At 37.6% G+C, this 13,989-nt stretch overlaps 1 protein-coding gene and 1 pseudogene across 1 annotated transcript in view; both read left to right on the top strand.

Moving 5' to 3' along the window:
- The first annotated feature begins 329 nt into the window (after positions 1-329).
- The window catches only part of Hormad2 (HORMA domain containing 2), a 74,716-nt gene continuing 61,056 nt past the window's right edge, over positions 330-13,989 (top strand). Inside the window, exons 1-2 of the mRNA XM_078039625.1 lie at positions 330-385; positions 4,854-4,942. Of these exons, the coding sequence (XP_077895751.1) occupies positions 4,892-4,942 (51 nt within the window). The 5' untranslated portion in view covers positions 330-385; positions 4,854-4,891. The remainder of the gene's footprint in view (positions 386-4,853; positions 4,943-13,989) is intronic.
- LOC144370626 (histone H1.0-like) lies at positions 6,863-7,412 on the top strand (annotated as a pseudogene).

The following is a 13,989-nucleotide window of genomic DNA, read 5'->3' as shown; positions in this document are numbered from 1 at the left end:
GTCCCTGACCGCGCCCCCAGCTCCCAAGGCAGCACGAGCTTGGTGGGGGTCCCTCTAACCCCGGAGCGCGGCGCGAGCCTAGGAAGTGAGGAGATCTGTGGCTCTAGCTGCGGGAGAGCCGCTCTAAGAGCCGGCGCCGGAACTCAGCTGTGAGCTGAGGGGGGCCCCCCGCCTTCCAGCCGGCGGCGAGCATTAGCTGCCACACGCCCCGGCTTTGCATATTCATTTGGCTGTGCTACGCCTCCCGCGGTAGGTGGAGGAAAAATACATTATTCATGAGGAAACATCTGACCCCGCCCAGGAAGCCTTTGCTGATTATTCATGAGCCTGAGAGGGCTTGTTTGAGCCGTTGAGTGGGGTGAGAGGGAGGCGTTGAGCCGCTAAGGTGAGAGCTGTTCAGAGCCCAGGTCTCTTGAGAAAGGACGCTTGGGCGTTGTTAGTCCTGTGTTCTTCGTGTTCAAAACGTTTTTCTTTTCTTCTTGTTTGAGCCTCTGTTTGATTTTAAAGTATTTCACAGAGTCAAACATTTTCTGAGAAGCAGAAACTCCGGGGCTGAGGAGGCGGCCCAGGGGAGGCTATAGGTAACTTCCCCCGACTTTTTTTTTGTGTGTGTGTTTATTTTTTACTTATAGGTGGGCATTTTCAAGTGGTGCTGAGGATCGAACCCAGGGCCTCACGCATGGGAGGCGAGCGATCTACCTCTGAGCCACAACCCCAGCCCCCTCCCCCGACTTTTGATGAGGAAAATTTTCATACATTTAAAAAAGGAGACGGAGAAGGAAATACAAATGGGGTGGGAACACCCGCATCCCCACTGTCCAGTAACTTTAAAATTCAGACTTTTGAGGAGCTGGAGGGATGGGTCTGGCGAGGAAAAGCAGCCTTTAATTTGCCGTGAGGCAGCCGCTGGCTGTGAACTGGAAAAAAAAAAAAAAAAAAAGCATGTGGAGTTTTGGGGGTTTTCCTTCACCTGGTCAGGCTTTCTCCAGCCATTGACGTGTTAGGCCGATGCCTGGGGCAGACCAAGATATGAGAGAGGTGGCCACCAGTACCCGGGGAATGACCTGGGTTCCTCTTTCACTTTATGGAGAATTTGCCTTTAATCTCTGTAGACTACAGTCGTCCTAATAGGACAAGGCAGCCAGTGTCGTCAGGTGTGAACATACTTTATATACAACCAGAGATATGAAAAATTGTGCTCTATATGTGTAATAAGAATTGGAATGCATTCTGCTGTCATTTATCTTTAAAAAATCAATTAGAAGTTAAAAATTTGAAATTTAAAAAAAAAAACTCAAGATTAGCCAATGGCCTAGCTGTGCTCACCTGATGAAAAGGAAGGAAAAGCTTGGTTGTTGCCCCCTAGTTGGGTTTTAAACCTTGTTTGAGGGGAAAAAAAAAATCGTTAGGATGATACTCCCATTTTGCCCCCATTGACTCTAAGACCCTTGAAATGGGAAACCTCTTAGAGTTTATAATCCTGCAGGATGCCTGGCACATCGCAGTTGTCTGGTGAATGTTGCATGAACCATTGAAGTAGCATGAAAAAGTTATGCAAGATCAAAAGAGCATCAACAAATACCCAGTTAATGCAGTGGAAATCTTTTACTCTGAAGGAGCATGGAGTAGCAGAATTACTAGGGGCAAATGGAATGTGTTGAACCAGTGAATAATTTATTGAAGCAAGCTCTAAATGACAGGTCTAAATCACTGGGTGAACTTTGGTAAACCAAGTCTCCTTGCTGAACTTCACTTTCTTTTTCATTATGGTTATATGTTTTACATTTAAATCCATAATTCATTTTTAATTAATATTTGTATATTGTTGAATTTTAGGTTGAGGTTCTTTTCTTTCTCTTTTTCCCTTTCTCTCCCTCCCCCACCCTCTGTATATCCTTTTAATTCTAGCAATATTTGTTGAAAAGATTATCCTTCCTCCACTAAATTGACTTTCCTCTTCTTTAAAATGAAAAGGTTGGATTGGTAGTAAAGGATTCTATGTTGTCTTCCAGCTTCATTAATCTTTTGAACTCACTTATGCTGCATTTGAGTGAAGCTATCCTTCATATCATACATATGTAAGGAAGGTCATCTAGAGTTCATGTGCTTAAATAAGGTGCTGTGGTACCTCTCCAGATAAACACATGCTCAGATAGAACACTGAACAAGCCTGGAAAGTAGGCGCAATTGCCTCCATTTTACAAAAAAGGATTTTAAAGCCAAGAGACATTAAGTAATTTGTCTAGAGTCACAGGACTGCTAGGTAGTTGAGCCAGAATTTGAATTCAGGTTCCTTAACTCCAGTGCTTCTTTCTACTGTGTTATTATGCTGGTTATTTTTCTCAGCATACATGTATTTGTGTGTATAAATTTTAATTTTATTCATCTTATTAATATTGATTCCTTAGGAAATTACCAAATACTAAAAAAGCCTAATTTGAATCCTTTCTGAAAAGCAAATGCCCTGCATGTCTTTACTCATAATATAAATTTAATATAGGCCATTTATACATTGTAAAATATAGGTGTAGTAATGCATTATATTTTAGTTGGCTGATGCTATTTTCAGGGCTTGATTCTCTCTATAGGCCATTAGAATAGCTTATGATCATAGAGAAATAAAAAGAACCCCACCAATATAGAAAGCTATTTAAAAATCATTGTTCCTCTTATTGTCTCTAAATCTAATAACTACCACCCAGTGGGGGATAATGGTTTAACTGGCTAGAATTAGATAGAAATTCTAATTGCTACTTTTCCCCTCTCCTCATTTTAATTCTTGAAATTTAAGGGAGGCAACCGATCTGTTAAGTAAGATTTGAGGTTATACTCTGAAGTCAATAAATGGTACTGTGGAAGCTTAAAGACTAAAAGACTATTGGGTGGTTTAGTGCCTCATATAAAATATTGTAATACAGTGTTCCCTACTGCTGCTCTGAAGAGAGAAATTTAATGTTACTTATTTATAATCTCTATCACCACCTTGTGGCAGTGTCTTCAACTTATTGGCAAAAATCTTCAAGAATCTTGTGTCAATTGATAATACAATAGGTCACAGCCTATCCTGGGTGCTCCAAAATGAAATTTCTTCAGAAGAGTTATTTCACAAATCTTTGAAAATAAGCTCCAAATGAAATTAAATAAGGCTTCTGGAAAGAAAAGGGAAGATTTGCTTTTGTTTTATGTTCATGAAGCAAAAGAGGTGAAAACCAGATATTCTAAACCTTAGCTTTTTTTTATTACGGTAAACTATATTTAACATAAAACTCATCACCTCACCCATTCTCAGGTGTACAATTTAGTGGCACTAACTACATTCACTATGTTGTGCAGCCATCACCACTATCCATTTCCAAAACTATTCGTCACCCCCCACAAAAAACCCTACCCATTCGCTCCCCTTTTTTATCCCCCTAGCCCCTGATAACCTTTATTAAATTTTCCATGAATTTACCAACTGTTGATACATAATCTATAAAATTATAACATATTTGTCTTGTGTCTAGAATTTTTCACTCTGCATGTTTTTGTGGTTCTTTACATTGTAGCATGTATCAGAATTTCAATCCTTTCTATATTCCCTGATGTATACCACATTTTGTTTATTCATCTGCCCTTTCCCTTCCTTCCTTCCTTTCTTCCTCCCTTCCTTCCTTCCTTTCTTCCTTCCTTTCTTTCTTCCTTTCTTCCTTCTTTCTTTGCAATAAGTTCTTGTTATGTGTTCCTGGGCTTAAATAGCCCTCCTACCTCACTACCTCAGCCTTTTCAATAGCTAGGACTATTGGTGCATGCCACTGCTCCCAATATTGATTCATAGGCATTTGTTGTTTTTACCTTTTGAATATTTTGAAAAGCTGCTATGAACATTATAAGAATCTGAACCTTCATTTTCAACTTTTTTTTTTTTTTTGCTATCTTCCTAGAAATTGGATTGCTGGTTATTAAGGTTATTCTGTTTAAATTTTTGAGGAACTGCCATACTGTTTCCCACAAGGATGGACCATTTTACATTCCAATCAGCAACGCATACAGTTTTTAATTTCTTCACATTTTCACTAACACTCTTTTCCGTCTTTTTGAGTAGTCATTGTAATGGATATGAAGTATACACATTAGCTTTTGAATTTGGAATTTGCAAATAAATTACATCTGAAGTTAATTCAAGAAATGTTTTTCAGCCCCTGCTATATACCGAGCTGTATTAAACTCTAAGGGAAGTAACAAGGATGAGCAAAATATTTTATTGACTCTCTAGGTGGTTTATAACTTATTTTTCTCCTCAGTATGTGTTTGTGAATGAATAAATCATCATATGATTTTAATTGGGTAGCTTAAAAAATTAATCCAGTGACTTTATGCTAAATTTATAGAGAATGGGTAGTGGAAATTAAAATGTTCATTAAACTTATTTGCTGGGGCTGGGGTTGTAGCTCAGCAGTAGAGCACTCACCTAACACGTGCAAGGTGCTGGATTCTATCCTCAGAACCACACAAAATAAATAAATAAAATAAAGGTATTATGTCCAACTACAACCAAGAAAAAATTAAAAACTTATTTTCCAAAGATTACATTCAACTATAACTTATGTATTCTTTGGAAAATTCTCAATAAGGATCCAAATTTATTTTATAGTTTGGATAAGGCCTGATAGCACTATTGTAGTATTCATTCTTCCTTTATGTTTTCAAAATTAAGCTTAGACAGCTTCTCTCTAACTGAACAATCTGAGAAATAGTTTATACTTAACTGTTCTTGATTTTAGTTTTTCATTTATCTTTCAGTTATACCTTTTGGAAGAGTAAAATAGAAAGTACTATGATAGACAAGATCTCTAATTAAATTTTTTCAACAGGTTTTAATTATTGAAAGAATCCTGAAACATTTTTACAAATGGCTACTGCTCAACTCTCTCATTCCATCAGAATTCACAAGGCATCTAAGGTATTTGTTGGGAGTTAAAAGAAAATCAATGACCATTTATTGTGTCACTTCAGAATCAAGATGTTAATCTTTGCTTTTTATTGAAACAATTTTACCACTTATAATTGTCACATAATATTCTTGGAGAATATGTCTACATTTTAATTGTCTAATGGATTGGGGATATTGGGGAAATTAAAATAGATCACAAAGTTATTGACTGGGTGCTTGTTCATGTTGAAATATTTGTCTTCTAGAGTAAAAGAAATCAGAACTAAAAGACATTTTAAAGAACATTGGTTCTTTGTTAAGACATTCATCTCCTGAAGCAATTAGGAAATTTGTGCTGCACATGGTGATGTAATTAGAGGAACTAGAGGGTAAAGCACTGAGAGAAATGCAGATATTAGGAGCCTAGGGGAGTGTGTTGGTCAGCATTCCATTGCTGTGACAAAATACTTGAGATAATCAATTTAAAAAGAGGGAAGAATTTATTATGACTCATGGTTTCAGAGGTTTCAATGCATGGTTGGTTGGCTCCATTGATTCAAGACCTTTGGCAAGGTAGAACATCATGGCTTGAAGCACGTGGTAGAGTAAAGCTGCTCATTTCAGTGGCTGGGAAGCAAGGAAAAAGAGAAAAAAGGGCCAGGATCCCAATATTCCCTTTAAAGGCGTATACCCAATGACCTAATTTCTTCCTACTAGGCCCCCCTCCTAAAGATTACACCACCTCCAAATGGCGCCATAGGCTGGCAACCAAGTCCTTTGCATATGGGACTTTGGGGGAACATTTTAGATCCAAACCATAATAGAATACATGCCAAGACCAGGCAACCTTGCTGGATTAAAACCTTTATTAATACATCATTCATTGAGATTCAATATTATAAAATATATGTAACAATATTTTATTTTCTAAGAGAACACCAAAATAAAGCAAACAGACAAAACTAAAATTTTATCTTCCAAAAGTTTATGATCTGTTTAGGATAATAAGATTTATAGATGGTAAGTTGATGTACCCATATTTACCTAAGTGTGGAAGAAATATACATCATATATTGATGTGAAATATATAATATATTAGGCATTTATAAAACTACCAATAACAATCCTGAAGTATTATACCAGCTAAGAAGAGGGGAAAAAACCCCTATAGTAACAAACTGTAGGGGGATTTACCAACCATTGATCTTCATTACTACAAATTATTATTATTATTACTTTTAAATTTCACATTTAGTGTAAAGTATCTTCATAGTTTCAAATTATTCAGTTTTATAAATGTTATTCAAGTATTGCCTCTACATTTTGGATTGTTTTCAATAAGTTAATACATGCATGCTATGCCAGCTACTACCCAATTACTTAAAAGAACCTTAATTCATCAAGATCTATAGATACAAAAAGCATTTTTTTTTCAAAAATTTTACACACAAACACATACCTCAATACATGTTTCATGCAAAATTAATGATGTTATTATATAACTTTTAACAACTGTGTGTACTATGCTTTGACAAAAAGAATGAAATGGTAATTCATTACCACTCTCTGTGTAGTATACCAAACAAGAGGCATTCTTGAGGTGCAGAACTGAGAAAAGGGAAGCAGAAGTGGAGGCAGAGCAGGAGCAGGAGTCCAAACCCAAACCCAAACCCAAGCCTAAGCCACAGCTGGAGCCAGATGCGGGACCCAAGTGCACACGGGTGCAAGCAAGCCATGAGGAGCTGGCTGGGCAAGAAGAAGCAGTGATCCCTCACCCTCATCCCCGATAGCCAGACTCCAGATTGGCCTGCTGGTCAGGGGACCAAGAGCAGATCCCAAGTCAGGCTTCATTCAGCCTTCCACAAGGGCTAGTCCCTTTGGAAGGTGCCTTCAACAGCAGGACCAGGTGGGTCACTATGACTGAGAACTCCATGTCCTACAGCCAAACCCATGTGGGTGAAAGCCTCCAAGAAATCCACAGTCCACCCTGGGTATTCAGAAATGATCATGGCTCCATCCAGGCTGAGAAGAACAGCACTGGCTCCATCTGGAAATATAACAAGAGTCTCTATAAGATGGGTAAGACCACCAACTCCCAGATCTAGTTGTCCATCAAGCATCTGGTGACCACCAATGTCCTCAATCAAACCAAAAGGGTGGTATCTCAGGGTCCTTCTGTTTGGCCAAGAGTGGCAAGCCCAAGAGGTCAGTGGCCTTCAAAAAGATCAAAAAAGAAATCAAGAAGGTGGCTATGCCAAAGAAGTCAAAAAAGAAATCAAGAAGGTGGCTATGCCAAGAAGGCTGCCTCGAAGCCCCAGCAAGAAGCCCAAAGCACCCCCAGTCAAGAAGGCCAAGAGGAAGCTGGCTACCATACCCAAGAAAACCAAAAAAAACCCCCAAGATTATCAAAGCCAAGCCCATCAAAGCATCCAAACCCAAGAAGGCCAAAACAGTGAAGCCCAAAGCCAAGTCCAGTGCCAAGAGGGCTGCCAAGAAGTGACAATGAAGGTTTTTCTTATGGACACTCCTTCCTCTCTATTTTCTGCAAATACTTTTCAAAAATGATTTCTCCATTCTTATCTCTTGGTCCTCATCTATAACCCTTTGCCCCATTCTATTCTGATTTTATTAGAGACAGAATCTGGATTCCTCAGAAATTGTAGAATAATTTTCTTTTCCTTAACCAGTTGTACAAGGACAGCAACAACCAATCTCATCTGTGTAATGATGAGGATATACTTATATTTTGTTTTGTTTATTTGCTAGTAATATTACAGGGTTAGGGATTTAGGTGGGTATGTGTGTTTTGTTGAGTAGTTTGTTCACTATGAAGATAGATGGCAGAGGACAGAACAGGCAAGGTAGTTTGTTCTGGCTAGACGAGAGGGAACCCAGAACTACAGGGGTTGTAGGAGTATCTTTAAGTCTTTAAGTTGGGCACCCCTTTTGAGACTTTCAGAACCTTTGGTGGAGAGGAAAGGGGTAGCAGCTTCGAGCAGCAAAGAAGGGAAGTAGAAAAAACTCTCCCTGGAGTGACTTCCCAGTGATGAGCAGTGGCAGGTCCAAGCCCAGTTTCCTTCTCACTTTTGTTAATCTGCCCTTATGGTCTCTCTGTTTTCTTAGGGAAGGGGATGGGGTCCAAGTAACGGTTGGGAGAAGCTAAAGCTTTTGCCAGTCAGCTAGAAACTATCCATTGGAGGGTCTGTGGGCTTCACAAAGTCCCCTGTTAAATGGAAGTAGAAACTTTTGGGGAAGGTGAGAGGAATCAGTCAGCCAAGTGCTTCAGTGTGCACTGTTGAAACTTTGGGTTTTTCTACATAATTGATGGATTGTGTCCTAGGAGGACTTTTTGGTGGTTGTCTCTATTGCATAAGACATGGCTTTATCTGGTCTCACTAGCCACTTAAAAACCTCCTGACCTCTTTTTATTTCTGAGTCTTTTATAAATAGTTATAGACAGGGAAGGGGAAGGACAGGAAGTGGACAGTAAGACAATGCAGTTGATTTTGAATTTGCCAAGTAGTTTTAGAGACTAGGTCTGTGTATATGTATATATGCCTGTCTAGGGCTAATATTTAACATTACACACTGGGATCTGGGAGAAAAAAGAAAAAAAACTGTACAGTTGTCTTCCTTTTATTTTTAATAAAATAGGAAATCACCCACTTGCATTCCCCCCCTACACACACACCTTTTTCAAACAAGTGTTATTTGTGCTAGGAAAAGATTTGCTGTCATCATAATTTTAAAACTTTGCATTCTTATGCATCATAATTATATCTAGAATGTCTTGTACATTCTAAAATCATTTTTATGGATATAGAAAAGCTTTGGGGAAGTTCTTTTTCATCTAAAGACCTGTTGAGGGATAGTTTCTGCTTCTGTGTGACAGAATTATAAAATTTAAGCAGTAGAGTTGTGTTATATAGTAAAAGGATCTCAGTCACTTGCTAGCTCTATGATCTGGCAAATAATTTATTTCCTAGGTTTCTTTTTGGCACCTGAGGCATGAGTACATTTTATTAGATTAACTCAAAGATCCTTTCAGTTTTAAAATGCTGTGCAAGGCCTAAAAAAGGATTGAGGGTAGATCTACCCAACTAATTTTCTCAACCTTAATCTGAAGATAAATGCCTATTTATTATTAAGGCCACATAAGTATTAAAAATAATTTCATCTATGTTAGTGTAGTCTCACTACAATTGTAACAGTTAAAGTATATTCTATCACCAAGTTTTGGAATCCCCAGAACCTAACCAAATTTGTATTTTATCATATTGAGGCTTGCTGGTAATAGAAGCTTATAAGTATGACTTGGTCTTAAAAATTAACTTCAGAATGGAACCACGATTTGACTCAGCTATCCCTCTCCTTGATCTATATACCCAAAAGACTTAAAAACAGCATACTACAAGGACACAGCCACATTACAGCAGCATAATTCACAATAGCTAAACTGTGGAGCCAACCTAGATGTCCCTCAATGGATGAATGAATTTAAAAAAATGTGGCATATATACACAGTGGAATTTTACTCAGCAATAAAAGAGAATAAAATCATGGCATTTGCAGGTAAATGGATGGCATTGAAGAAGATAATGCTAAGCGAAATTAGCCAATCCCAAAAAAACAAATGCTGAATATTTTCTCTGATATAAGGAGGCTGACTCATAATGGGGTAGGGAAGGGGAACATGGGAAGAACTGATGAATTCTTGATAGGGCAGAGGGGTGGGAGGGAAAGGGGGTTAGCAAGGATGGTGGAATGTGATAGACATCATTATCCAAAGTACATATGAAGACACAAATTGGTGTCAAATACTTTATATACAACCAGAGATATGAAAAATTGTGGTATATGTGTGTAATAAGAATCGTAATGCATTCCACTGTCATTTATTTAAAAAAAAAACTTCATCAACCCTAGCCAGAACAATTAGGCAAAAAAAATTAAAAGGATATGAATAGGAAAAGAAGACCTCAAACTACTCCAATTTGCCAACGATATTCTATATTTAGAAGACCAAAAACACTGCACCAAAAAGCTTTTAGAATTCATAAATAAATTCAGCAAAGTAACAAGATAACACCCATAAATCAATTGTGTTCCTATACACCAGTGATGAATCAGCTGAAAGAGAAATTAGGAAAACTATCCCATTCACAATAGCCTCAAAAAAATAGTGGGAATGAATTTAACAATAGAAGTGAAAGATCTCTACAATGCAAACTGCAGAACACTGAAGAAAGAAATTGAAAAAGGTCTTAGAAGATGCAAAGACCTCCCATGTTCTTGGATAGGCAGAATTAATACCATACAGATTTGATACAATTCCTATTAAAACTCCAATGATGTTCTTCACAGAACTAGAAAAAGCAGTCATGAAATACATTTGGCAAAATAAGAGGCCCAGAATAGTCAAACTAATCTTTAGTGAGAAAAGTGAAGCATAAAGCATCACAATACCAGACTTTAAATTATAGTACAGAACTACAGTAACAAAAACAGCAAAATATCCACATAAAAATAGACACAAAGACCAATAGAACAGAATAGAAGACACAGAGACAAACCCACACAAATACAGTTATCTTATACTAGGTAAGGCACCAGAAACATACATTGGAGAAAAGATAGCCTCTTCAATAAGTGGTGCTGAGAAAACTGGAAATCCATATACAGTAAATGAAATTTACCTCCTATCTTTCACCCTACAAAAAACTCAATTCAAAGTAGATCAAGGACCTAAGTAAGCATTAAACCAGAGACCCTATGGCTACCAGAAGAAAATATAGGCCTGCATCTCCATTATGTTGTCTTAACTCAATTCAAAGTAGATCAAGGACCTAAGTAAGCATTAAACCAGAGACCCTATGGCTACCAGAAGAAAATATAGGCCTGCATTTCCATTATGTTGTCTTAGGAACAGACTTCCTCAGTAAGACTCCTATATCACAAGAAGTAAAATCAAGTATCAATAAATGGAATGGTATCCAACTAAAAAGCTTCTTTGCAGCAAGGGAAACAAGCAAGAGTATAAAGAGAAAGCCTACATAATGGGAGAAAATCTTTTCCACCTGCACCTCAGAGCATTAATCTCCTGGATATATAAAGAACTTAAAAAACTTAACACCCAAAAAACAAATAACCCAATCAATGAATGGGCACTAAATAGGCACTGAATAGGCACTTCACAGAATAGGCATTGAATAGGCACTTCTCAGAAGAAAAAAATATGAATAGTCAACAAATATATAAAAAAATATTCAACATCTCTAGCAATTAATGAAATGCAAATCAAAACTACACTGAAATTCCATCTCACCCCAGTCAGAATGGCAATTATCAAGAATACAAGTAACAGTAAATGTTGGCGAAGAAATTGCTAGTGGGACTGCAAATTGCTGTAACCACCATGGAAAACAATATGAAGATTCCTCAGGAAACTTGGAATGGAACCACCAATTGACCCAGTTATCCTCAGCATATACCCAAAGGACTTAAAATCAGCATATTATAGTAACAGCCACATCAATGTTTATAGTAACTCAATTCACAGTATCTAAGCTATTGAACCAACCTAGATGCCCTTCAACAGAAGGATAGATAAAGAGAATGTAGAATATTACTCAGCCATAAAGAAGAATGAAATTGTGGCATTTACTGGTAAGTGGATGGAACTGGTTACTATCATGCTAAGTGAAATAAGCCAATCCTAGAAAACCAAAGGCCAAATGTTCCCTCTGATACGTGAATGCTAACACATAATAAGGAGGGGGAGGAGGGAAGAATAGAAGCATTGGATTACACAAAGGGAAATGAAGGAAAGGGTGGGGGATGGAAATAGGAAAGAGTAGAATGAATCAGACATAACTTTCCTGTATATATGAGTACACGACCAGTGAAACTCCACATCATACACAACCACAAGAATGGGATCCTAATTAGAATAAGTTATACTCTATGTAACTATCATATATATATCATATGTAAAATTTTTAAAATCTTTTTTTGGAGTGGGGTACCAGGGATTGAACTCAGGGGCATTTTACCACTGAGCTACATCCTCAGCCCTATTTTGTATTTTATTTAGGGACAAGGTCTCAATGAGTTGCTTAGCACCTCACTTTTGCTGAGGTTGGCTTTGAACTTGCGATCCTCTTGCCTGAGCCTCCCAAGCTGCTGGAATTACAGGCATGCACCACTGAGCCTGGCTAAAATTTTAAAAAAATAAAAATTTTTAAAGAACTTCATCAGATTTGAGGACTACTACTTTGCTACACATATAAGATACTTCTGGTGGTCCTAGAACTGTAGATGTTTTTTAACTCAAGCATTTAATAATAGAAGAAAACTTCCCTATCCAAGTTTCAGGAATTTCCTGTTTCTTTAAGGATTAAATACAATTTTTTTCATGTGGCATTCTAGATTGCTACATCTTGGTTTCTGTGTCCTTCTCCCTTTTTATTCCCATTATACCCTGCTTGAACTCTCAGCATCACAATTTCTTTTTTTTTTTGTTAGGTCTAATTTATATATATTTTTTTCCATTTTTTTATTGGTTGTTCACAACATTACAAAGCTCTTAACATATCATATTTCATACATTAGATTGAAGTGGGGTTATGAACTCCCAATTTTACCCCAAATGCAGATTGCAGAATCACGTCGGTTACACATCCACAATTTTACATAATGCCCAATTAGTAATTGTTGTATTCTGCTACCTTTCCTATCCCCTACTATCCCCCTTCCCCTCCCCTCCCATCTTCTCTCTCTACCCCATCTACTGTAATTCATTACTCTCCTTGTTTATTTTCCCATTCCCCTCACAACCTCTTATATGTAATTTTGTATAGCAATAAATTGCATGGAAATGAAGGGAGACCCTCAGCATCACAATTTCAACCTGATACCTGTGTCCCAAATGTGTCACAGCATTCTTGCTTCCTTGCCTGAACTAATTGTATTCCTCTTTCTTGTCACTTGTTCAAATCCTACCTTTTTTTCAGGACCCAACTAGGTCTCGTTTTGCCTACAAAGCTTTCATACTCAGGGCCAGCCTCAGGTAACCAATAGCTCACCTTCTCTTCCTGGAGCCTCTAGTGTCTCTCCATTCATTTACTACTTAGTCTCTGCTGTCTGGTATGCTAACTTCTCTTTTATGTCCAAGTCTTTTCTTTTTGATAGGATTGTAAATTCCATGAGGCTACTGGTGTTTTTCCCTCCCCCCACTCCTCTCCCTGCCTCTCTCTCTAGTATTGGGGATTGAACCCAGGGTCACTTGACCACTGAGCCACATCCCAGCCCTTTTCATATTTTATTTTGAGACAGGGTCTCCCTAAGTTGCTTAGGGCCTCAGTAAGTTGCTGAGGCTGCCTTTGAATTTAGGATCCTGCCTCAGCCTCCTGAGTTGCTGGGATTACAGGCATGCACCACTGCACTTGGCTCAAGTGTTCTCTTTATTTTAATTTTGGTTTTATTTAATATTTTACAGATTATCAGAGTAATAAATGCTTGTTGTAACAATTGAAACAATACATGAAAAATATTAAACTGTTGAACCAGGCACTATTTAAGCACTTTATAAACATTAACTCATTTACTCTCAGCAACAATTCAACAAAGTATGTATCACTAAAAAATATTTTTAAGTAGTTGTCACTGATATCTATATTTTACAGATGATAGAAATAGGTTGCAGAGAAGTAAATATCAGGAACTTTCCACCATACATTATAAATAAAGTTTGGTTGGAACACAACCTACTCCCATTCAGTTAAGAGTGTCTATATCTTCCTACATGCTAAAATGGCAAAATCAACTGCAAAGCCTAAAATATTTACTATGTGGCCCTTTGACAGAAAAACTTTCTGACCTGTGACCAAGACCATACAGTTTGTTAGTAACAGAATAAGGACTTAAACCTGACTCTTTGACTGTACTGTCCATCCTCTTAATCATTTTACTATACTCCCTTACTGTTATCCTTCTACCCTTAAATCACCCTCTGAGGTTATGCTGTTAAGAACTTCACCTGCTTCTTTCTACACCTTTTTCCTTGCTTATACAAATGT

Source organism: Ictidomys tridecemlineatus, chromosome 2 (genome assembly GCF_052094955.1).
Source record: "Ictidomys tridecemlineatus isolate mIctTri1 chromosome 2, mIctTri1.hap1, whole genome shotgun sequence".
NCBI lineage: Eukaryota > Metazoa > Chordata > Mammalia > Rodentia > Sciuridae > Ictidomys > Ictidomys tridecemlineatus.
The sequence above is the reverse complement of the archived record's forward strand: the minus strand, read 5'-3'. Positions and strand labels throughout refer to the sequence as shown.